At 34.0% G+C, this 26,760-nt stretch overlaps 1 protein-coding gene and 2 pseudogenes across 16 annotated transcripts; 1 reads left to right on the top strand and 2 right to left on the bottom strand.

The window, feature by feature from the left end:
* Positions 1-963: 963 nt before the first annotated feature.
* On the bottom strand, positions 964-4,932 carry LOC137714627 (ammonium transporter 2 member 5 pseudogene; annotated as a pseudogene).
* Positions 4,933-18,379: 13,447 nt separating this feature from the next.
* On the top strand, positions 18,380-20,172 carry LOC137715698 (2-methyl-6-phytyl-1,4-hydroquinone methyltransferase, chloroplastic-like; annotated as a pseudogene). The gene is made up of 3 exons (XR_015960456.1): positions 18,380-18,928; positions 19,209-19,515; positions 19,911-20,172. The product of XR_015960456.1 is annotated as a 2-methyl-6-phytyl-1,4-hydroquinone methyltransferase, chloroplastic-like (transcript).
* Positions 20,106-25,615, bottom strand: LOC137715696 (peptidyl-prolyl cis-trans isomerase CYP63). Of its 15 annotated transcripts, none has more exons than XM_088690610.1 (15): positions 25,342-25,615; positions 24,659-24,746; positions 24,476-24,530; positions 24,024-24,112; positions 23,630-23,654; positions 23,480-23,518; positions 23,279-23,396; positions 22,957-23,129; positions 22,538-22,865; positions 22,297-22,439; positions 21,908-22,109; positions 21,740-21,787; positions 21,392-21,697; positions 21,233-21,313; positions 20,106-20,727 (listed from the first exon to the last, which is right to left on the bottom strand). In XM_088690610.1, the coding sequence occupies exons 2-15, from the start codon at positions 24,734-24,736 to the stop codon at positions 20,379-20,381; spliced, it is 2,034 nt and encodes a 677-aa protein (XP_088546736.1). In that variant the 5' UTR covers positions 24,737-24,746; positions 25,342-25,615; the 3' UTR covers positions 20,106-20,378. The 15 variants fall into 15 exon arrangements, with proteins under 15 accessions (XP_088546736.1, XP_088546738.1, XP_088546740.1 ...); XM_088690612.1 differs by having other exon boundaries at positions 20,106-20,721; XM_088690614.1 differs by having other exon boundaries at positions 20,106-20,721; positions 21,740-21,784.
* Between the last annotated feature and the right edge of the window lie 1,145 nt (positions 25,616-26,760).

Genomic DNA, 26,760 nt, shown 5'->3' with positions numbered 1-26,760 from the left:
AATAGGCATCTTGTATGTTTCAAATGTGGATGGAGAATCTCGGATAATCGTAAATTGTGTCTATTTATCGTATATCCTGAAGTTAGTTTTTATTTTAAATTTTTTTATTTTAAATTGAATACAAACATTACCTGACGAAAACTAATCGTACGATGTACAATGAACGGACATAATTTACGAATTCCTGAAATTCTCAAAAAGAAAATCCGGAGAAAATCTTGATTCCTATGTTTCTACTTGTATACATGCCACGTGTTTTAAAAATAACTAAAACTAAAATAAATTACCAGATGTAGATTGGATTTACCAAAAGCTCGATTGTGCAACGGAAAATGCTAGGAGGACTTTGTTCATAATATTTTTTAATAAAATACTGTGCAGTTAACAGTTACATTCCATTTCGTGGTTTGAACAAAAAAATCTAACCGTCAACCGTCACATCATTGTATCCTACAAATATAGTCTAGAAAAATGATCTTTCTAGTATCACTTGGGGTGCAAAAAAGGGTTTTGAGGGCCAAGATTTTTGAGCTAAATGCTTTTAGAGAAAATATTAAGAAAACTCTCTTAAAAATAGAACACTTCATTGACTCTCTATCAGCTCACAGTTTAACATCAATTCTCATATCAATATTATAAAATATTGTGTCATAAACCATGAGGTGACAGAGGGTTTATAGAGAGTATCGTTCTTTGAAAGAGTCTCCTTATCATTTCTCAAAAATAGAAAGAAAGTAGAGCTTTTCATGTCAACTTCCAATCACAATAACAAACTAGTTTGTCCATATTTTTCAGTAGAGCTTTTCATGTCAACTTCCAATCACAATAACAAACTAGTTTGTCCATATTTTTCAGTTCTTATTACATTAGATTTGGAGTATATTACGTTTCTTGCAAGAAACACACAACCAAAATTAAAAAAGAAAAGAAAAAGAAAAAAAAAAAAAAAAAGGCATATCAACTTCATGGCTCAGCTTTAGGCGCCTTCACAGGAAACTCTTCCATTCCATAAACTGAGTTATGCTTGGAGCCATCATACTTCTCTCCATCTCCCCACACTGCATAGGCCTCCTCTCCGTGGATGGCGTCGTCACCGAGCTGCAACTGCTCGCCGGTGAGCCTGAGCGGAATGAATTGCCTCAAGAACAAGCAAATGATGCTAGTGATGATCACATTGACAGCAACCACAAACCCTAGTCCTAGGAATTGGATTCCCATTTGCTTAAACCCTGCACTGACTTGGCCACTATGGATTCCATGGGCAAGGCCAATGTAGTGTTGCCAATTTTCGGTTAAGAAGAATATACGGCAGAGCTTCGGGTGGGCAAAGAAGCCGGCAAGAATGCCTCCTAGGCTTCCGGCCACGGCGTGGGTGTGGAACACGGCCATGGTGTCATCTACATGATTTAGGATGCCGATTTTCTTGTGGAGGACCATCATAGTATACCATGGGATGCTTCCTGACATCACTCCTATTATGATTGCTACCCAACCTTGTACCACTCCTACGCTCAAAAAAATTATGAAAAAAAAAAAAAGTGATCATGTACAACTCAAATAAAAACGGCATACCGGTTATGTAATATGTCGTGACAATTTACGATTGCACCAAGAAATGTATCATTTTGAGTAGGCCTGATTATTCGGCTTTCAAATTAAAGCAATAGAAAATAAATCTCATATTTATTTAAGAAAATTGAAATTTAAAATAAACCTGGTGTTAGATTACATATTGATTATAATCCCTTGATGTGTCCTTAATTCAAAATAATTAATGTGCATTTTATTTAATCTCCCATTAAATATTTAAATTTATTAATACACAAATTTTAATTTATTTTTGACCAAAAAAGAGTTTTTTAATTTATTAATTTTATTTAACATTCTTCAAACTTGAAAAACTCAATTAATGTACCTAAATATTATTACCGAAATGTAATATATTGAACTAATGTATTTAAATGTTAGTACCCAAATGTATGTACCAAAATATATGCACCAAAATGTATTATATTAAATTAATGTACCTAAATGTGTATACCAAAATGTTAGTACCAAAATGTATTATATTGAATTAATGTACCTAAATGTTTGTATCGAAATATATGTACCGAAATGTGTGTACCTAAATGTATGCACCGAAATGTATTATAATGAATTTAATGTACCTAAATGAAGAAGACAAAGTACATCAAAATATATTGTTTAAAAAAAATTAATTTATCTAAATGTTCACAACAAAATATATTATGATAAATGAAATAAAAATTATAATTATAATGAAATAAAATCAATACATTAAAAATTAGGGAGAAAAAGAGAAATAATTAAAAAATAAAAATATAATTAATAAATGAGGTTATTAAAATGAAGTTTTCTAAGCTTTAAATCAAACAAATTTAAAAAAAATTATGAAACATAAACAAGCAGGAGTTTGTAGAAATAATAAAAGATAGTATGTTTATCTGATCTGAAGATCTACAAATGCTTCAGTTAGAAGATGCGATTATGAGACAGAGGTGATCAAGGCAAAACAGTTAGAGGAATACCTAGGAAGACTTAGAAAAAGACTTTAGAAAAAGACTTGGAGTACTTAGAGCTAATGAAAGATTTGGTGCAAAATCAAGCACAATAAAGTTCTAGAATTCATATAGTCGGTTCCAATTAGTAGGATAATGATTTGTTGTTGATGTTGTTTATGTGAATTGGCTTTTTCTTCTTTTTTATTTTTTTTTTATTTTTTTTATGAAGAACTGGATAGCATAAAACCAGGGCCGAAGTCAAACGAACAAAGAAGCCCACAGAAGGCAAGCTACAAAGAAAGCAACAAGCAACAAGCAGAAGAGGAGGGTACATAAGCAAACGACACTGCACCTAGTGCAAAGGCGTCGCCCCCTCCCCTACCAAACCAAAAATTAAGGGGGACAGGGTAACTCATCTTTGTTTAGAACATGGACTAGCGAAGATGGAGGGTGATTAACCCAAGTTATACCGCACATCTCCGGATTACTCCTCAACACCAACCGATACGCCACCATATTGGCCGATCTCGGAACCCAATACCAGCGACAATCCTTTCTAAAGCTATGTGAATTGGCTAATTTATACCTGCAGCAGGTGTAATGCAAACTAAGCCAGTGATCATGCCCTGAGTTGCGCCAATCACAGAGGGTTTCCCAAAGAAAGTAATATCAAGCAAGAGCCACGTCAGCAAGCTAGTGGCAGTGCACACGTGGGTGTTGAGGACGGCGAGAGATGCGTCTCTGTTCACCATGTAAGGACCTCCACTGTTGAATCCAGCCCACCCCATCCAAAGTATGCCCGCCCCTGCAAACATCAGCAGAATGTTGTTTCGTGGAAATCTCTCCCTGTCATTGGTTGCCCTTGGCCCAACCAGCATCCACAAGGAAAACAGTATTTGTAATCTAAACCAGCTTAATTTTAAAGAAAAACTAATGAAAAGAGTTTGTAAACTTTGAGTTTTAATAATAAGGACAAAATAAAGGGTAAAGTGAATAGTATCATGATTGATTTTTTAGTGTAAAAATGTGGTTTTTCGTTAAAGTGAACAGTACCGTAAGCTTTTCATTAAAACTCCCTAATTTTAACCCAAAAAATAAACTTATGTGCTAGATGTGTGTTAAGTTAATTGATTTGGATAGGATAATGTGCTCATTCTTTTGTATTCAAGTTTGATCTTTCACGCTTATGTCAATTTTCTAGTAGATATGTGAGACATACTAGAAATGTTGTACCTTAGACATGTGGTTCTTGTTATAACCGAACGATCTAACATCGAAAAATCTTCATATCTAGTGGTTGTTTAAGAGTTTTTATGCACCCTTCTTCTTACAAACCAGTTTTTAAGGGCAAATTTTATTTATGAACTCTTAACAATTATTATCAGAGTTTGATTTCACTAGGGCCTAGATTTCACAGAAAGCGCGACTGATAGGCTAGAGTAAAATGATCAATATAAAAAAAATGATACTTTTACCACACATTTGTACCATTATTTGTATTATTTCTCTCATAGAGATGAAACCCACATATGTTTGTGGGCGTTACCTCTGATAGAGGGATGATACAAATATGTGCTAAGTGTAGCATTATTCGATCAATATTATGTACAGAACAATGTAGGCAGTGTGGGCCACTAAAGAGTAAACTTTGGCTGAGCTAAAATTTTTGAGGTATTTTGCAATCAGTTGCTCTAAGTTCTAATGGTTAATTTTTGGCCAGTGATGCACGAGAGGCCATAATACATCAATGGTCAAATTTCATCCACGTAGAGCATAAACGACTGACGTTGTAAAATTGTGTTTACTTACCCAGTAAGCAGCAGTGAAACCAGCAACACCAGAAGAGAGATGAATGACATAGCCACCAGAGTAGTCAATAAGCCCCATCTTAAACAACCAACCATTGGAGTTAAAAATACTATAGCAAGTAATTGTGTAAGAAAATGTCAACCAAAGGGGTACAAATAACATCCATGCATAAAAGTTCATCTTCCCCAACAAAGCCCCAGCGATCAAAATCAACGTAATGGCCGCAAACGAAAACTGAAAATAAATCATGGTTGCAGTTGGAATAAACCTACTGGGTGTTCCTTCAAGAAGGAAGCCTTGGTCCATGGCCACATTGGGTCGGTCGAGAAACCTGAAGAGTTCGTCCCCAAAAGACATTTGGTAGCCCTAGCCGACCCAATAGACCAAGACTGCCACGAAGGCATACAGGGCCATGAATACCAATCGAGTTCACTGCCCACTTCTTTTTCACGATGCTTCCGTAGAGGATGACAAGCCCTAGCACGCTCTGCATGCCAACAAGTGTGGCGGCCGTTAATTGCCACACATTGTCACCCTTGTTGAGCCAGTCAGGGCTCGCCTGATCAGGAGGGAGGTTTTTTGGGACTCCATTGCTATTGATTGACGAACGAGCTTCCGGCTTAGAATTAGATGATGATTGTACGCTGAATTATGGATGGGATGCCAATGAATGCTTTATATTGTGAATTTGGATCACCGGGGCTTTGCTGTCGCTTGCCTGGATCTTTTTTAGTTCTACCTGATTTTTTGTCATGATTAATGAATATGAAAGCTGTCCGACAGAGGAGTTCAGGGTTTAAGGTTTTGGTTCATGTGAAGTTACTCATATGCCCCCTTGACTTTGTAGGTTGATAACTAGATATTTGCATGTTTGATGGCTAAAACTGTAACTGGACCAAGATTCCTCGTTCATTGCTTCATTCCATGAGAAATTTTTCATTGTGACGGGAACATGGGTGGTATACCACGTGTTTTTATGTAAATGGTGAGAAATTTTATTTTTTAAGTTATTAATTTTTTTAACACACATATTCCACAATTTGTACAATAACACGTGATATACCACCTCGTGTGCCGGTCACACTAAAAAATTTCTCGTTTTCCTAAACGGTAAAACTTACGGCACAGGAATTCCCACCATTCGCATGGGGGCTTCCTCTGTTCAATGGATTGATGGTTTCGAAGGAGCAGGGTAGGCCTGGCAAACGGGTCGTGTCTGTCGTGTTCGTGTCGTTTTCGTGTAACACCTGTTATCTTAACGGGTCGTGTCGTGTCACATCCGTTATGACCCGTTAAGAAAAAAATATTTTTTTTTTAAATTTGCACATATCACACATTGCCACATAAATATTACTTCAAAACATTAAAACATTTGTTGTTTAAGTACTATATCTACATTCGAAAATAAGAGCCTAATAAAAAAATAATACATACACTACTAATCTATTACAAATATTAAATGTGCTAGGATATGCAAAATGAAAGAGTTTCTGTTTTCAAGATTGTAAGTCTTTGTCAAAAGTTTACACATCTATCTACAAAATCTTCAATTTACATTGATCATCACGAAATTGTATTGAAACTTTGGCTTCATCTATTGCCTTCAAGAGTTATGTTGAAGATGTTTTCAATAAGGTTTTCCACGTCAAAACTCTCTTCCGTATAAACTAAGTATAGAAAAACCAAACATTAAAAATCATTCAAATTATGAGAAGTTTACCAAAATAATTATGAAAAGAAATAAAATAATAATACTATACCATATAAAAATATATTAAAATAACCGTTAAATCGTGATTTTTCGTATATAGCCATCGAAAAGCTTTGTTCCATTCCTTGATCTCTGAATGTTTGTTTTTTGTGATTTTTTGTTGATGTGATCTCCAAGCATATATAAACAAGTTTGACGGTTTGGATCGTTGAAATTAGTTTTGGAGAATTCGTATCCCAACAAAATGATAGATTGACTAACACTTAGAGTTTATTTATACTTTCATTAAGTACAACATAAGATTTTGTGGTATCCACTTGTGTAAATATTTTAAATTGAAGATCGAATTCATTCATTGTATTCATATAGGGTCAAGGAGTGTACCTGTAAAAAATCATCAAAATCAGAGTTAAAATAACCGTTAAATCGTGATTTTTCGTTTATAACCGTCGAAAAGCTTTGTCCCGTTACTTGATCTTTGAATGTTTGTTTTTTGTGATTTTTTGTTGATGTGATCTCCAAGCATACATAAACAAGTTTGACCGTTTGGATCGTTGAAATTAGTTTTGGAGAATTTGTATCCCAACAAAACGATAGATTACCTAACACTTAGAGTTTATTTATACTTTCATTAAGCACAACATAAGATTTTGTGGTATCCACTTGTATAAATATTTTAAATTGAAGATCAAATTCATTCATTGTATTCATATAGGGTCAAGGAGTGTACCTGTAAAAAATCATCAAAATCAGAGTTAAAATAACCGTTAGATCGTGATTTTTCGTTTATAACCGTCGAAAAGCTTTGTCCTTTTACTTGATCTCTGAATGTTTGTTTTTTGTGATTTTTTGTTAATGTGATCTCCAAGCATATACAAACAAGTTTGACAGTTTGGATCGTTGAAATTAGTTTTGGAGAATTCGTATCCCAACAAAATGATAGATTGACTAACACTTAGAGTTTATTTATACTTTCATTAAGTATAACATAAGATTTTGTGATATCCACTTGTGTAAATATTTTAAATTGAAGATCGAATTCATTCATTGTATTCATACAGGGTCAAGGAATGTAGCTGTAAAAAATCATCAAAATCAGAGTTAAAATAACCGTTAAATCGTGATTTTTTGTTTATAACCGTCGAAAAGTTTTGTCCCGTTACTTGATCTCTGAATGTTTGTTTTTTGTGATTTTTTTTTGATGTGATCTCCAAGCATATACAAACAAGTTTGACGGTTTAGATCGTTGAAATTAGTTTTGGAGAATTCGTATCCCAACAAAACGATAGATTAACTAACACTTAGAGTTTATTTATACTTTCATTAAGTACAACATAAGATTTTGTGGTATCCACTTGTGTAAATATTTTAAATTGAAGATCGAATTCATTCATTGTATTCATATAGGGTCAAGGAGTGTACCTGTAAAAAATCATCAAAATCGGAGTTAAAATAACCGTTAAATCGTGATTTTTCGTTTATAACCGTCGAAAGGTTTGTCCCGTTGCTTGATCTCTGAATGTTTGTTTTTTGTGATTTTTTGTTGATGTGATCTCCAAGCATATACAAACAAGTTTGACGGTTTGGATCGTTGAAATTAGTTTTGGAGAATTCGTATCCCATCAAAACGATAGATTGACTAACCTTAAGAGTTTATTTATACTTTCATTAAGTATAACATAAGATTTTGTGGTATCTACTTGTGTAAATATTTTAAATTGAAGATCGAATTCATTCATTGTATTCATATAGGGTCAAGGAGTGTACCTGTAAAAAATCATCAAAATCAGAGTTAAAATAACCATTAAATCGTGATTTTTTGTTTATAACCGTCGAAAAGCTTTGTCCCGTTACTTGATCTCTGAATGTTTGTTTTTTATGATTTTTTGCTGATGTGATCTCCAAGCATATACAAAAAAGTTTGACGTTTGGATCGTTGAAATTAGTTTTGGAGAATTCGTATCCCATCAAAACGATAGATTGACTAACACTTAGAGTTTATTTATACTTTCATTAGATATAACATAAGATTTTGTGGTATCTACTTGTGTAAATATTTTAAATTGAAGATCGAATTCATTCATTGTATTCATATATGGTCAAGGAATGTACCTGTAAAAAATCATCAAAATCGGAGTTAAAATAACCGTTCAATCGTGATTTTTCTTTTATAACCGTCGAAAAGCTTTTTCCCGTTACTTGATCTCTGAATGTTTGTTTTTTGTGATTTTTTTTCTTTGATGTGATCTCCAAACATATACAAACAAGTTTGACGGTTTGGATCGTTGAAATTAGTTTTGGAGAATTCGTATCCCAACAAAACGATAGATTGACTAACACTTAGAGTTTATTTATACTTTCATTAAGTAGAATATAAGATTTTGTGGTATCCACTTGTGTAAATATTTTAAATTGAATATCGAATTCATTCATTGTATTCATATAGGGTCAAGGAGTGTACCTGTTAAAAATCATCACAATCGGAGTTAAAATAACCGTTAAATCGTGATTTTTCGTTTCTAACCGTCGAAAAGGTTTGTCCCGTTACTTGATCTCTGAATGTTTGTTTTTTGTGATTTTTTGTTGATGTTATCTCCAAGCATATACAAACAAGTTTGACGGTTTGGATCGTTGAAATTAGTTTTGGAGAATTCGTATCCCATCAAAACGATAGATTGACTAACCTTAAGAGTTTATTTATATTTTCATTAAGTATAACATAAGATTTTGTGGTATCTACTTGTGTAAATATTTTAAATTGAAGATCGAATTCATTCATTGTATTCATATAGGGTCAAGGAGTGTACCTGTAAAAAATCATCAAAATCGGAGTTAAAATAACCGTTAAATCGTGATTTTTCGTTTATAACCGTCGAAAAGGTTTGTCCCGTTACTTGATCTCTGAATGTTTGTTTTTTGTGATTTTTTGTTGATGTTATCTCCAAGCATATACAAACAAGTTTGATGGTTTGGATCGTTGAAATTAGTTTTGGAGAATTCGTATCCCATCAAAACGATAGATTGACTAACACTTAAGAGTTTATTTATACTTTCATTAAGTATAATATAAGATTTTGTGGTATCCACTTGTGTAAATATTTTAAATTGAAGATCGAATTCATTCATTGTATTCATACATGGTCAAGGAGTGTAGCTGTAAAAAATCATCAAAATCAGAGTTAAAATAACCGTTAAATCGTGATTTTTTGTTTATAACCGTCGAAAAGTTTTGTCCCGTTACTTGATCTCTGAATGTTTTTTTTTTGTGTTTTTTTGCTGATGTGATCTCCAAACATATACAAACAAGTTTGACGGTTTGGATCGTTGAAATTAGTTTTGGAGAATTCTTATCCCAACAAAACGATGGATTGACTAACACTTAGAGTTTATTTATACTTTCATTAAGTAAAACATAAGATTTTGTGGTATCCACTTGTGTAAATATTTTAAATTGAAGATCGAATTCATTCATTGTATTCATATAGGGTCAAGGAGTGTACCTGTAAAAAATCATCAAAATCGGAGTTAAAATAACCGTTAAATCGTGATTTTTTGTTTATAACCGTCGAAAAGCTTTGTCCCGTTACTTGATCTCTGAATGTTTGTTTTTTATAATTTTTTGCTGATGTGATCTCCAAGCATATACAAACAAGTTTGACAGTTTGGATCGTTGAAATTAGTTTTGGAGAATTCGTATCCCATCAAAACGATAGATTGACTAACACTTAGAGTTTATTTATACTTTCATTAAGTATAAATAAGATTTTATGGTATCCAATTGTATAAATATTTTAAATTGAAGATCGAATTCATTCATTGTATTCATATATGGTCAAGGAATGTACCTGTAAAAAATCATCAAAATCAGAGTTAAAATAACCGTTAAATCGTGCTTTTTCGTTTATAACCGTCGAAGCTTTTTCCCGTTACTTGATCTTTGAATGTTTGTTTTTTGTGATTTTTTTTTATGTGATCTCCAAGCATATACAAACAAGTTTGACGGTTTGGATCGTTGAAATTAGTTTTGGAGAATTCGTATCCCAACAAAACGATAGATTGACTAACACTTAGAGTTTATTTATACTTTCATTAAGTAGAACATAAGATTTTGTGGTATCCACTTGTGTAAATATTTTAAATTGAATATCGTATTCATTCATTGTATTCATATATGGTCAAGGAGTGTACCTGTAAAAAATCATCAAAATCGGAGTTAAAATAACCGTTAAATCGTGATTTTTCGTTTATAACCGTCGAAAAGTTTTGTCCCGTTACTTAATCTCTGAATATTTTTTTTTTGTGATTTTTTGTTAATGTGATCTCCAAGCATATACAAACAAGTTTAACGGTTTGGATCGTTGAAATTAGTTTTGGAGAATTCGTATCCCATCAAAACGATAGATTGACTAACACTTAAGTTTATTTATACTTTAATTAAGTAGAATATAAGATTTTGTGGTATCCACTTGTGTAAATATTTTAAATTGAATATCGAATTCATTCATTGTATTCATATAGGGTCAAGGAGTGTACCTGTTAAAAATCATCAAAATCGGAGTTAAAATAACCGTTAAATCGTGATTTTTCGTTTGTAACCGTCGAAAAGGTTTGTCCCGTTACTTGATCTCTGAATGTTTGTTTTTTGTGATTTTTTGTTGATGTTATCTCCAAGCATATACAAACAAGTTTGACGGTTTGGATCGTTGAAATTAGTTTTGGAGAATTCGTATCCCATCAAAACGATAGATTGACTAACACTTAAGAGTTTATTTATACTTTCATTAAGTATAATATAAGATTTTGTGGTATCCACTTGTGTAAATATTTTAAATTGAAGATCGAATTCATTCATTGTATTCATACATGGTCAAGGAGTGTAGCTGTAAAAAATCATCAAAATCAGAGTTAAAATAACCGTTAAATCGTGATTTTTTGTTTATAACCGTTGAAAAGTTTTGTCCCGTTACTTGATCTCTGAATGTTTGTTTTTTGTGATTTTTTGCTGATGTGATCTCCAAGCATATACAAACAAGTTTGACGGTTTGGATCGTTGAAATTAGTTTTGGAGAATTCTTATCCCAACAAAACGATGGATTGACTAACACTTAGAGTTTATTTATACTTTCATTAAGTAAAACATAAGATTTTGTGGTATCCACTTGTGTAAATATTTTAAATTGAAGATCGAATTCGTTCATTGTATTCGTATAGGGTCAATGAGTGTACCTGTAAAAAATCATCAATATCGGAGTTAAAATAACCGTTAAATCGTGATTTTTTGTTTATAACCGTCGAAAAGCTTTGTCCCGTTACTTGATCTCTGAATGTTTGTTTTTTATAATTTTTTGCTGATGTGATCTCCAAGCATATACAAACAAGTTTGACGGTTTGGATCGTTGAAATTAGTTTTGGAGAATTCGTATCCCATCAAAACGATAGATTGACTAACACTTAGAGTTTATTTATACTTTCATTAAGTATAAATAAGATTTTATGGTATCCAATTGTATAAATATTTTAAATTGAAGATCGAATTCATTCATTGTATTCATATATGGTCAAGGAATGTACCTGTAAAAAATCATCAAAATCAGAGTGAAAATAACCGGTAAATCGTGCTTTTTCGTTTATAACCGTCGAAAAGCTTTTTCCCGTTACTTGATCTCTGAATGTTTGTTTTTTTTGATTTTTTTTGATGTGATCTCCAAGCATATACAAACAAGTTTGACGGTTTAGATCGTTGAAATTAGTTTTGGAAAATTCGTATCCCAACAAAACGATAGATTGACTAACACTTAGAGTTTATTTATACTTTCATTAAGTAGAATATAAGATTTTGTGGTATCCACTTGTGTAAATATTTTAAATTGAATATCGTATTCATTCATTGTATTCATATATGGTCAAGGAGTGTACCTGTAAAAAATCATCAAAATCGGAGTTAAAATAACCGTTAAATCGTGATTTTTCGTTTATAACCGTCGAAAAGTTTTGTCCCGTTACTTGATCTCTGAATATTTTTTTTTTTGTGATTTTTTGTTAATGTGATCTCCAAGCATATACAAACAAGTTTAACGGTTTGGATCGTTGAAATTAGTTTTGGAGAATTCGTATCCCATCAAAACGATAGATTGACTAACACTTAGAGTTTATTTATACTTTCATTAAGTATAACATAAGATTTTGTGGTATCCACTTGTGTAAATATTTTAAATTGAAGATCGAATTCATTTATTGTATTCATATAGGGTCAAGGAATGTACGGAGTTAAAATAACCGTTAAATCGTGATTTTTTGTTTATAACTGTCGAAAAGTTTTGTCCAGTTACTTGATCTCTGAATGTTTGTTTTTTGTGATTTTTTGTTAATGTGATCTCCAAGCATATACAAAAAAGTTTGACTGTTTGGATCGTTGAAATTAGTTTTGTAGAATTCGTATCCCAACAAAACAATAGATTGACTAACACTTAGAGTTTATTTATACTTTCATTAAGTAGAACAATAGATTTTGTGGTATCCACTTGTGTAAATATTTTAAATTGAAGATCGAATTCATTCATTGTATTCATATAGGTTCAAGGAATGTACCTGTAAAAAATCATCAAAATCGGAGTTAAAATAACCGGTAATCGTAATTTTTTGTTTATAACCGTCGAAAAACTTTGTCCCATTACTTGATCTCTGAATGTTTGTTTTTTGTGATTTTTTTTATTGATCTCCAAGCATATACAAACAAGTTTGACGGTTTGGATCGTTAAAATTATTTTTATAGAATTCGTATCCCAACAAAACGATAGATTGACTAACACTTAAGAGTTTATTTATATTTTCATTAAGTATAACATAAGATTTTGTGGTATCCACTTGTGTAAATATTTTAAATTGAAGATCGAATTCATTCATTGTATTCATATAGGGTCAAGGAGTGTACCTGTAAAAAATCATCAAAATCGGAGTTAAAATAACCGTTAGATCGTATTTTTTCGTTTATAACCGTCGAAAAGGTTTGTCCCGTTACTTGATCTCTGAATGTTTGTTTTTTGTGATTTTTTGCTGATGTGATCTCAAAGCATATACAAACAAGTTTGATGGTTGGGATCGTTGAAATTAGTTTAGGAGAATTCGTATCCCATAAAAATAATAGATTAACTAACACTTAGAATTTATTTATACTTTCATCAAGTATAACATAAGATTTTGTAGTATCCACTTGTGTAAATATTTTAAATTGAAGATCAAATTCATTCATTGTATTCATATAGGGTCAAGGAGTGTAGCTATAAAAAATCATCAAAATTGAAGTTAAAATAACTGTTAAATCGTGATTTTTCGTTTATAAGCGTCAAAAAGTTTTGTCACGTTACTTGATCTCTGAATGTTTGTTTTTTGCTATTTTTTGCTGATGTGATCTCAAAGCATATACAAACAAGTTTGAATGTTGGGATCGTTCAAATTAGTTTCGAAGAATTCGTATCCCATCAAGTTCCAATGGTGTGTGTATATATATATATACACATATATATATTTATTTATTTATTAAGTAGATTTAAATCTATATATTTTGTACGTATAATTGACTGGTACACGGAGTAGTATATCACATGTATCATTATAAAAATAGTGAGATATGTCATATGTGTGATAAAAAGTTAATAACTTAAAAAAAAAAAAAAAAAAAAAATTTCTCACCACTTCTATTAATTTTCATTTTTCCCTCTCTTTTTTGTTTCCTTTTCAACTTTTCTTATAATTTTCACTTTTCCCTCCAACATCTTTCCCTAATTCCCTCATTTTTTTGTTTCATTTTCAACTTTTCTTATCATTATCATTTTCCCTCTATTTTTCTTCAAAAAGGGCGGTAGGAATGGAATGGAATCAAATCAATGGATGCATCATGCATATTAATTAATAATTATTATAGTTTTTATAAAATTTAATTCAAAATTATATATATATATATAATTATATAATTATTATAGATAGTTAATATTTTGGGGGTATAATTATTATAGTATATATAATTATTATAGACTTTATAGTTAATTTAATATATATATATATATATTTATTATAGTTTTTAGGGGTATAAAATTGTTAAATTAATGTATATAATTATTACAGCATTTTTTTTAGGGTTATAAAATTATAAAAATAATATTATGCTTATCGTGTATCGTGTTACCCACGTGTATACCCGAATCAACCCGTACAGGTGCTTATCGGGTTACCCGATAACGACCCGATTCGTTATCGTGTCGACCCGAACACCTGTTAATTTCGTGTCGTGTCGTATCGGGTTATTGGGTCGTGTCAGGAATTGCTAGGCCTAGAGCAGAGTATTAAAGTAACTTTTGTTTAATTAACAGGTTATTTGGCAAGGGTATTTGTACGTTTGTGCAAATTCAGTGATTAATATAAGTAACCTACGTATACATATCTCTACTAATTAATAAAACTTTCATTGTCAATCAAAAGAGGGTGAAAAGATAAATTAGTTTTCTATCACACAGAAAAATGATGGGCAATAATTTAATTTCACATGTCCAAATTTTACTGTTTTTTATTGAACCCTCATCTATAGATGATATTAAAATACCTCCAATATTAAAAAAAAAATTAAAAAAAAATCCGAAAACAAAAATCTCCCACTCCTCCCAAGTTTCCTCTCTCTCTCTCTCCCTCTCTCCTTCTCTCATTCTCATTTTCTAAAAAAATGTGTTCATACACACAAATTGTGTAGACAAATGCTAGTAATAATAATAATAATAATTTAAACTACTTATTAATAAAATCTTGGTTGTTAATCAAAACTCCAGAAAATTATCATTTTAACCCTTTCACCAAAACTAAATTTTGCTGTTTTTTATAGCAACCTCATAGCCAGGTTAGTATGACATACCATATTTAAAAATTAAAAATAAAATAAAATATAAAATAAAAAGTATCCCCACGTTAGAAGAAACCACTCATCATTGTCCTAATTTTCATAACTGATTTTTTTTCTTAGAATTTTAAATACTAATCCCACTTCATAATAAAAACAAAATGAAATGAAATTGTTCACACACAGTGTGTGTAGGCATCTGTTAGTACACTATTAAGAAATTGTAACACCACGTGGTATTGTTGCGGGTACAACTAAAATGAAATAGTTATCATTTTACTTATCATTTTGAACCAATGTATAACATGCGTACTTAAATGAAACAGGTCTTGGAACCATTTTGATTCTTATTTCTTTTCTGTTTACTAATTTATGGTGTTAAAGTTACACTACCACACGACTTCTTTTGTACATACTAACACGTAAAGATTTATATAAAGTGTAGGTTACACATTCAAATTCGTAATTCAATACTTAAAAAATTAGGAATAAGATAGCTGGACACTAATTTACATGCATATAATTAATCTAAGGGGGTGTAGTCAAACTAGGATTTGAGAGGATTTTAAAAGATTTTGAAATCCTAGTGTAGTCGATTAAAAGATTTTAAAGGATTTTGAAATCCATTCAAATCTAGGTGCAGTCAATTAAAAGATTTTAGAATCCTTTAAAATCTAGATGTAGTCAATTAAAAGATTTGAAAGGATTTTAAAATTCATCGAAATCCAAGTGTATTAAAAAAATTAAGATTTTGGAGGATTTCAATAAGTTGTGGATTTTGTGGGATTTGAGAGCTAAAAGTATATATAACCAAGATTAAAAAGAATCAAACCTCACCCCCTAGGATTTCAAATCCTTCCACCACAATCCATTCAAATTCTTTAAAAATCCATATGAATTTTGTAAGAGTCTTTAATCCTCTTAAATCCTATCAAATCTATCACTTTTAAAATTCTTTAAAATTCTTTAAAATCTTAGTTTGACTACACCCCCTAAGTGTAATAATACTGATATACTGATATGTCTAATTTTTAGAATATAATAATATAACAAAATTTATTAGAATTTGAATGAAATAATAACACCATACCGATGTGTTTCAGATACACCTAAACGTTACTGTGAAACTAAGGTCTTGAGACTTGGAATCATGACACCGGCGCCATTCAATAATACTTGTCACTTTCAATCCAATATATAACATGTGTACTTAAATGAAACAAATTTTTGAATTATTTTTATTCTTAATTTTTTTGCATTTACTAAAATATGGTGTTTAAATTATTTCACTAGATGACTTCCTTTGTACTTTACTAACACATAGGAAATTATACCAATTGTAAGTTACACGTTCAAATTCGCAATTTAATACTTAAAAAAAAAAAAAACAAGAATAAAACCAGTTTGAGACTAATTTGATGTAGATAAGATGATGAAATAAATTGAAGATCAAGTTAAAAGGCCTAAATCGGGCAGCAAGTGAAACAAATGAAAGGAGCACATTTTTTGGCAAACAGCCAACAAATTTCAGTGTTACATGGTTTTTCAAAAAAAAAAAAAGAAAAAAAAAAAAAGCTCTTATACAATTAGATCCCACCAAAAGTTGTCCGCTATATTTATCGGAAACATTTAAAGGAAGGAATTCTTTTTTTTTTTTAATAAAAATGGAGATTAGGTGTGGGGTCCACAATACATCAAATTTTAACGATCCGAACCGTTTATTTTTCAAGTTACACCTTATAGATCATCCTTGCAAAATATTAGCAAAATCGAAAATGTTTAAGACATTTAATTGGGTTCAAAGAAATTAACAAATATTTTGTTATACAAGAAACAATAAAATTTTATCTTGATAATTAAATAGGCAAATGATTTCGGATTAAATTGAATTTTTGCAATGATGATCTATGAATTGAGACTTACAAAATAGATGTTTTGGATCGTTGAAATTCGATGTCAAGTAGACCCCACATCTAATCCCTATTTTTTGAAAAAAAAATAAAAATCCCTTTACATAAAGGCCTAATCATCCTACCAACTGCTGAAAAAAAATAAAAATCCCTTTACATAAAGGCCTAATCATCCTACCAACTGCTGACAGAATTCATATGGGATGGAGTACCATGCATGAGCATCACATCTTGCAGCAAGAGATCGATTTTGCATTGTTCACTACAACTCCAAAAGTGAAACGACTAAGAGATGATTTTCGTTTTTGCATAAATAAGTTTTAGTTGATGGTTTTTCTTTTGGGATATAAACGATATTAGAAGAGTGAATAATTAAACAAGAGATTTCGAATGTAAAAGTGAATGCTCATAATAGTTATAAGCTATTCGCACGTTTTAGTTTTTATGTTTTATTTTTTATACAAATTATGTTTTACAATAAATTGTCTAATTTATTTGGAGGGAATTTCGAATTTGTCTACAAAGAGAGAAGCACACTTCTATAACCAATTTGGTTAAACTTAAAGCATTATTTTAACTTCAATTTTAATTAAGTTAGTTAAAACATTGTACTCCATCATTTACGCTCGTCTTGAATTTTGCTCATTGTAATATAAAGTAAAATTAATTTAATGTAGACAATCATTTGTCTTAATAAAATGTTTTGGAATTTTAATGTGGCCTTCAAAAGTAGGATCAAAAGTAGGAATTAAACAAATATAAAGAAGAGAAGAGAATAAAGTAAATTGTAATAATTGTCCATTAATTTTGATTCAATTGGAGCAATGATCCCTTAATTAAAAATTCATTACCATTAGTTTCTTAACTCATCAAAACTTGCAACTATGGTCCCTCAACTAAAAATTCACTACCAATAATCCCTCAACTTTAATCTAACTGGAGAAATGGTGCCTTAACTTTAACTCAATTTTAGAAATGATCTTTAACTTTAACATAATTGTAGCAACGGTACTTCCAACATAACTTATTTTGACAAAATTCTAACGAAGTTGATGAAAAATATCATAGCTACATGTTTTGATGAGTTAACATACCAATAATAATAAATTTTTAGTTAAGGAATCATTACTCAAATTTAATTAAAGATCGGCCATTACTGAAATTTCCTCGGGAATATGATCATGTTGCCGTCGCTGCAAGTACCACCACAAGAACGCTGCGTCACAGTTGACTCACAAGCATTTTGTTCGTATCCCTCCTCGCCAGAACCTGTGGTGCTCCTTCAACCCTCAGAGAAAAGCTTCTCCCTCTCAAGCTCAAAGCTCCCTCAACCAGTAATCTCTCTCTCTCTCTCTCTCTCAACTGTAAAATTTCCATTTCGAGAGAGAGAGAGAGAGATATAAGTGAACAGAGGAACTTTAAAACCCCAGAAAACTGCGACCATTTGCATGCGGAATTTTGAATTTCCATTGATGTTATTCAGTTAACTGAAAACCCGAGTGAAAGTCAGTAGCTTTTCTATCTGGGTTCTTTCTAAATGGGGCTGAGAATCTCACCCTTATCAGAGCAATAACCCCAAATGTGTTAAGTTTCACGTGTCGGATCTTCACGGGAAGCAGTTTCTGAAAACGGGTTTTGCTTCAACCGCAAGAATACCCAAATCTTGCGCTAGAATCAATGTGCCCAGATGCAGCAGCAGCAGCATCTCGGCTCCTCGGCCAGCTTCCCAGCCGAGGTTTATTCGGCACAAGAAGGAGGCTTTCTGGTTTTACAGATTCCTCTCAATTGTGTATGATCATGTTATAAACCCCGGGCATTGGACTGAGGACATGAGGGACGAGGCGCTTGAGCCGGCGGAGCTCACTGATCGGAGAATGATTGTGGTGGATGTTGGTGGCGGCACAGGGTTCACCACTCTGGGGATTGTGAAGCATGTGGATGCCAAGAATGTCACCATTCTTGACCAGTCACCTCATCAGCTTGCCAAGGCTAAGCAGAAGGAGCCCTTGAAGGAGTGCAGGATTATTGAGGGTGATGCTGAGGACCTCCCTTTTCGAACTGATTATGCTGATTGATATGTGTCTGCTGGGAGGTACATTGCACGTACACTTTTCATTTGGTGCGCTTTCTAGCTTTGCATGATTTCAAGTTGCAAATTTGTTATGTAATGTGTTGATTTTGTGTCGATTTAAGGGCTGGAAAGTAGTGTTTGCCTATTTTGGATGCTATTAAACGCAAACGTGAGTTAGTCTAGTTGGCTAAGACAGTGTTCAAATCCCCATCCTCGTAGGTTTCAGTAGTTTAGAATTTTCAGTCACACATGCTAACTTAGGTAGTCTTTCTAATGGGACTGTATGATTGCATTTTCTCAGTATCGAGTACTGGCCAGACCCGCAGCGTGGCATCAAGGAAGCATACAGGGTCCTAAAACTCGGAGGAAAAGCATGCGTAATTGGTCCTGTGTACCCAACATTTTGGTTATCTCGCTTCTTTTCCGATGTATGGATGCTTTTCCCAAAGGAGGAAGAGTACGTTGAGTGGTTCCAGAAGGCAGGGTTTAAAGATGTCCAGCTGAAAAGAATTGGCCCAAAATGGTATCGTGGGGTTCGCCGCCATGGATTGATCATGGGATGTTCTGTAACAGGCATTAAACCTGCATCTGGGGATTCTCCTTTACAGGTAATTTCTTCTGGAGAACTCTGGTTGACCTGTTTCTTGATGGTTAATGCTCTTCCATGTTCGATTTCTTATCAGTTCAGCATTTAGAGTTGATTGAGATTCAAGCACTTCGAATCTCTTCGATGAAACGAGTGGATTCTAATTGTGTAGTAGTTCGATTAGTATATACATTGGCCATGCTACTACTGTTTATAGAAACGGAGAAACGTTATGATTTGCCGTATAAATCGCGGAAGTTCCGGTCACTATAGATCATTGAACTCGAATGCTATTGCTGTCAATTCCTAGAGCAGATGGTGGCTTTACCATTTTGTTCTTGTTTTATGATGTGCGGTTCCTTTTAATCCTAATTTCTATCGTATTTACTCTTCATCTGTCGTTGTGTTCCGATGCAGCTTGGTCCGAAAGCAGAGGACGTGACAAACCGTGGTCGTTCTTCGTGCGGTTCATGTTGGGTGTCGTGGCAGCAACATACTATGTGCTGGTGCCTGTATACATGTGGCTCAAAGATCAAATTGTACCCAAAGGCCAGCCAATCTGAGAGAGAGTTGTTGCCTTTCTGGTTTTACTACTTGAACAAGTAGACAGAATTGTCGATGATCGCCATCGCTAATGAAATCCCATCAGATTTTTCAATTGTAATTAAAGCTTTGTTTAGTCTCTTGAACAACTGCACGGAAAAAAACCGAATCAAAATCCCCAAACATCATCCTATAACAAAGTCGATTACATTCAAATTACATTGCAATGCAAAAGCAAAATATAACGAGACAGATAAGCCTAGAACGCCGACGGATCCATTCTGCGTAGATATACATAAACTCAAGATGCCACTGGTCTTGTGCCGGAACCAAGAAAAAGATTTAAGGACTTATATCGTCGTATGAAACCAACCCCCTTTGTGCAGGCGGGGAGCTTGATCTTGACCTTCTCGGAGACCTTGGAGTTCTATTACGACGCTTAGGAGTAGCATCTGGAGATCTGGAATAAGAGGGCCTTGGGCTCCTCGACCTGGACTTAAGCCTACCTCTGTCTGGAGAGTGCTGATCACCAATTCGGGGTCCAAGGCGGGATTTTAGTCTATCACTTACAGGAGGTCGGTCAACTGGACTCAGACTACAGCTGCGGCTGCGGCTGCGGTCCCTATTACGGACACGATAACCACCAGGACTGCGGGAAATGCTCCTACTTCGACTTCTCCTGCTCCTGTATCTCCATATACGAAAAAAACCAATCAACAGCATGATACATTCTGGTTAATTAAGTGAAATTTGACAAAATCCTCTTCCAGTATTTGAAATCACCAGGTAATATAAGATGATGTTGGTCCCTAGTCATCAAAATTTCAAAAATCTATTACTATTAATTTCATCCACTGGGCTTCATGTATTGATGGGTAGGATAATTGCTTCTGATTTATAAGAAGCATTACAATTTATCTTTCTCTGAGAGGACTCTGGGATGGTGCGACATGGTTTTCCTTATTAATTAATGGGTTTGAAATAAAATGAGTCTAGCTCTCTGCATGTGTATAAACAAAAGAAAAAAGACATGTCGGTCTACCATGATCGAAATGTTTGTATTTCTTTCGTCTCTAACAACAAGATCATTTATGTTCTGACTTTACTTTTTCTCACCTCGTATGTTTTGTGCATACAATGGCTAAGCATATGCATTCAGGCTTGTTGAGAGAGAGAGAGAGAGAGAGAGAGAGAACCTGGGAGGGCTTCCGCCTTTTGGTGGGCTTCGCAAACGTCTACGAGGTGAGCGCTCAGAAAAATTTCTATAGCTTGAGTACCTTCAGACATGCAAAAGATAATTCATTTTAAGCTCATACTTTCTTACTCATAATTTACTAACATGATACTGAAATTACCTATCACGGTTATTTCTATAAGTGTCTCTTCCATTATTACGATAGGAATTACGGAGTGAACGCTCTGGAGATGGAGTACGGTAACGACGTGCAAAGGCAAAGCGGTCAGTGAAGCCACGCCCTTTTCTAACGCGCTTTGAATTTCCATTTGGTGAAGTGCTTCTTGACAAACCCCCTTCATGATTGGTGGTAGAAGGTTCAGGAGCTCTGCGGACAGGGCTACGCGATTGACTCCTAGCTCTGTTTTTCTCGCCAGTACTCCTCAGAGGACTTCCACTAGGAATTCTATCAGGACTTGGGCTTGGCCTGCTCCTTCCACTAGGAATTCTATCAGGACTTGGACTTGGCCTGCTCCTAGGGCTGTTTCTTGACCTCCTTTTGCGAGTCGGACTTCTGCTGATAAAATATGCACAGAAATTGTCAAGCAATCAAAGAACTATCAGCTGTACATGAACCAGTCTAAATAAACCAATAGCAGTAAAAAAGATAGAAGAAACGCAAGTCAACAGTAGAAACCTGGAGATGTTCGAATCATCTGAGTCCGAGTTCTGATTAGCAGTTTTAGCTTCTGCATTATGCCCGTTGTTGAAAGGTGCATCATTTTTTGGAGATAATTCACCTTCTTCTTGGGATGAGTTGCCCTCAGTTTTCTTCCTACCATGATTATGCCTCTGTTCAACAACAATTTTTTTCACTAGAGGGGGTTCTTTTCCCACGTCTGGAACATCACAATAAACCACGAGTTCAAAATGCATTATTAGATGAAGAAAGCTATTAAACAAAGCCACTTAAGAACATTCCATCTTGCACAAGCAGGCGCGTGCACATAAATGTTAATAACAAATAATTCACATAAACTATTATCAGGTAACAGAGGACATCTTGTAATAATATAGATGAGATACCATTGGTTGGAAGTTTTTTTTCTGCATGCTTTAAGTTGCTGGTTTTACGAGAAGAAACACGACGACCATCTTTATCATCATCAGAACTGCTTCTGCTGCTTCTAGGACTCTCACTTTCTGTGTCACTTGAACTTTCCGATCTCCTGAAAACAAGGTTATAATAAACATGCATGGAAAATAAAAGGAGGCCCAGGCAGAAAACAGAAAAAGAAGTGGCAGTTAAAGTAACTAGGAAACATACCGTTTTGACTTGTGCCTTGACCGTTTGGAATGCCGCCCGCTCTTCCTCTTTTTTTTTCCATCTCTTCTTTTCCTTGAACGCTGGTGCTTACCTTTTTTAACAGATTTCCTCTTCCTGCGCCTTCCATCACTAGACGAACTTGAGTCAGATATAGAAGAATCAGAATCAGAATCTGAAGAATCCGACTCAGACTCTGAGCTGTGGGAGTCAGATGAAGAATATCTTCTTCTCTTAGTTCTTTCCTTCAAGGATTTGTTATGCCTTCCTCTAGCTTCCTCATCAGAACTATCCTCAGAGGATGGAACCTTTCCTGATTTCCTCTTTTTACCTGGACGAAAAACTGATCATATATGCTGCCAAAATAAAGTATTTACAAGGCACATAATTCTTGTGTCATTACTTATGTATGCACACATTACCTTTCTCTTTCTCTTTCTCTTTCTCTGTTGCAACAGGGATTTTAATTTCTGAGAATTCACCACAATCCACAATTTTCACGGTTTCTAAAGGTTTTCCATCAGCAGTTCCCACTTTCTCAATTTTCTCAACGACATCCATTCCCTTCACAACTTTTCCAAAAACAACATGTTTCCTGACAAAGATAATGACTAAATCATTTTTACATAAAACATTGTCTCTTAAAGTGGTGAACAATGGAAATAAAGAAGATCTATGGCTGTAGGTAATGAGTATAAATGGCATTTCAGATAAAAGTATGAATAAAAAAGCAATTTAAATTACCCATCCAGATGAGGCTGGCGCCTGAAGATTATAAAGAACTGGGAACCATTTGTGTTTGGACCCGCATTTGCCATGGACAGAAGACCAGGCCTATCATGCTTCAATTTAAAATTTTCATCTGCAAGGGGAATGAAAATCATGACCACAACTAAACAGTTATGACGCATGCAAGTTCCTACACGCACAAGAAAAAAAATCTACCTGCAAACTTTCCTCCATAAATACTTTCTCCACCAGTGCCTGCAAACCAATCAAAGGTCCATCCTTACACGTCTGGGCATGAATTTACAAGTAAAACATAAAATTTGCATTCATCAAACAAATAATTGATTTACAGGAAGAAATTCATACCATTTCCATTTGAAAAATCACCGCCCTGTATAAAAGAGAGACGAGGTTATGACATATTAGTACATACAAGATAAATAAATAATTCAGCCCTAAATCAGAGAGAAATGAGCGGAAAAGGTTGTCATCTCTACCTCTAACAACATCATCTCCACATCTACACAATTTTAAATTTTAGGTATTTCGAGTACAAGCTTTGCATTTGCAATGCAAGAATAGGTATTGACATTGCAAAGTTTATGTACTGACCATTTAAAAGAAGAAAATGAACATTCAGGAAAGCCGAAGTCAATAAGAGTCATAAGACACAACTGTTCCATGCAACAGAGTGATTTGTCCTTTCAGGAAGATAAGTAATATTTGATGATGATGGTTCACTAGAAAAGAGGCCACATACCTGGGCCATAAATCCTTTTATTACTCGATGAAATGTTGATCCTTTGTAATGGAGAGGTTTTCCTGTAGACTTTCCAATGCCCTTCTCACCTATAACAGAAGACAGCATAAAATGTCACATTATAGGTCATTTAACCAATGACGAATGTAGGCAGAAGAAAATTGATACCAAGAAAAACAAAAAGTATGGAATCGAACACTATAACCAGATTTACACATCCAATAAAGGTAACAGTAGATGGGTTTACAAACTGATTTATTTCAGCAACACCAATGTGGTTCCCATGCTCACCAATCCTATATCTGATATGTTTTCATATTTTTTCTTTCCAGACATCTACAATAAAACCAAATCTGCCTTCCTAAAACTTTTAAAGAATCAAAACTGGATACTTATCCAACAAACACAACAAACAAATTATACTAAAAATAAAAATCAACTTTCCCATATACCTGTACAGAGAGCCCTGAAATTCTCTGCCGTCTTAGGAACAACATCAGCAAAAAGCTGCAAATTTTCAGGAGAAACAAGTTTAGCATAACTTTATATCAAAATGCAAGATAAAAGTTTCCTTTTGAAACAGGTAAAGCAAGCTACAAAATCCAACAAGGGAGAGTGTCACGATTTTTACTTACCTCAATAACAATTTGTTCCACAGGGTCCCTATCAATTGATACCTCTAAGAAGACGCGAGGGTTCTTTTTCTTGCTCATATTTTCCTGTCTCAAGAACATCAGAGCAACAGAAGTAAATAAACACATACCGTTTTACAGCGTAAGCCTGGGTAACAATCACGCATAGATAAAAGTAAAATCTACGTACTATTTAGCTCAAGAAAGCATCTTTGCATGTAATTCAGCAAAAATACACAAATTGAAGGAACTTTTTCTGAAAAAGATACAGCGAAACAATAAGCACAGCTAGAAAAAACCAATCACTGAATCTGAGAACCCTAGAAATCAGAAAAAGGAAATGCAAGGTTCTATTTAGTTCCAAGGGTTTGGCATCTTGACATTGATCCTTTTCCATGCCAAACACATAATTCAGATTCCAATCCATGGTTTTCCATCGGCATTACATTCGAATGCAAAACGTGCCCCAGATCACAGCTACTCCAAGTTTAGTTCTTTCAGGTAATCATCAGAACCAAAATCTACATACCCTCAAGAGGAATCGCAAAACCTAAAACCTAAAGGTCCAATTACGTTTCTTATCAATCTGAAAACCCTAATTCTAAACTCTCGGATTGCATCCGTTACTGTGAAACAGAGTGTTGCAGTACAGGAATTATAAATCTGTAGGTGAAATTGAAGAGTACCTGTTGGTTGAGCTCGACTCGGGCTAAGTGAACTCAGTTCCGGAATCGGAAACAAAATACGGCGGCGACGGTGGCGAGGGAGGAGAGAGTGAAGAGACGATGGTTCGCCGCTGCTTTGCTGTTGCTGGCGCTTCCGCTAAAACCCCCGAGAAAGATCTTTACGATTCTTACCCATCTTGGTCTGAGCGGAAATCGCCTGCTACGCGGTAGATGGTTTTGCGGTAGATCTCTACCCTTTATTTTCTCACTGAAAATAAATAAATTAAAAATTCCTAAACTTTATTTCTCTCCCCTGACCAAGAAACAAAAGTTGTAAAGGGGAGTGGTTAAAATAGGATTTTAAAGGATTGTAAATTTTTAAAAACTTTTAGGGTAAGTAATTAGAGTGTATTTATTGTATCGGATTATTTTATACTGGACTAGGTACAGACATGGACGGATACATATAGGGACCCGGGAGGTCTCAGGACCCTCCGGAAGTCCGAAGAAACACTTGTGATCGACCTTCGGGACCCTCCAACAATTTGGGTAGGTACAGCGGAGAGGCTTGTTGCCTCTATGGATGTGCATGCAACAGTGCTTGCAAAGAAGAAGAAGAAGTTTCTAATTTTTGTTTTAATCCTCCAAATCGTCGTAACCTCCCAACTTTAATCTCAAGTTATCCCATTCCCTAGCACCATTTGCTGTTCCACCACCTCTAGCTGCCTAATTTTATTTCTTCCAAATTCATTTAAGTTTTTTAATCCTAGACTCTAGTCTTAACTCCCAATTGTAATATATATGTTAAATTAACAAATTTCATCTTTGAGATTAATCTTGATTATTATTATTATTATTATTTTTAAAGCGGGACAACTAGTGGTAAGCCACTGCCTAGAAGACTCACAGAGGCATTTAAGCTTTCTATGGTCATAGTCAAGCAGACTCACTAACTTGGAGCCTCGAACCCGGGACCTCCCTGTTTTTTGTATTTTAAGAGCCAAAATCCGCGCCCTTACCACTTGACCACTTGATGTGGTTGATTAATTTTGATTATTCAATGAACCAAATTCAATAAAAAATAGTACTATGGAACCAAACTAGTCTAATATATTTTTTTTGAACTTTTATCTTGGGACCCCCCGATCTTGAAATCCTGGATCCGCCACTGGGTACAGAGATGGAGCTTGATTGGATTAGCTTGGCAATCCGCAACTTTTCAAGGTCTCTCTAAGATCAGGTAGTAAGGTATTTAGTCGACATGAGTCTGACTTAGTGTCATTAAAGTCAGTCCTTACTCGCACTAAACACGACTAGTAATTCTAGTTAAGTTAGTTCAGTCCAATAAAGCTCAATGAGGACGAATATATGCGCCCGTAAATTTGTAATAGACACTGCAAGAATGAATGAAAATTACTCTCAAGAAAATGAAAATTGCCT

The sequence above is a fragment of the Pyrus communis genome, chromosome 3 (assembly GCF_041283825.1).
Source record: "Pyrus communis isolate YQ-2024b chromosome 3, ASM4128382v1, whole genome shotgun sequence".
NCBI lineage: Eukaryota > Viridiplantae > Streptophyta > Magnoliopsida > Rosales > Rosaceae > Pyrus > Pyrus communis.
The sequence above is the reverse complement of the archived record's forward strand: the minus strand, read 5'-3'. Positions and strand labels throughout refer to the sequence as shown.

Bases quoted from the DNA above. Each gene is read 5' to 3' on its own strand.
- LOC137715696 (XM_068455034.2), bottom strand. From the start codon at position 24,736: ATGAGCAAGAAAAAGAACCCTCGCGTCTTCTTAGAGGTATCAATTGAT. The intron at 24,113-24,475 runs GTATATGGGAAA...CTTCTGTTATAG, and splicing joins TTTCAGGGCTCTCTGTACAG to GTGAGAAGGGCATTGGAAAG. The intron at 22,866-22,956 runs GTAATGTGTGCA...TTTTTCGTCCAG, and splicing joins AGAGAAAGAGAAAGAGAAAG to GTAAAAAGAGGAAATCAGGA.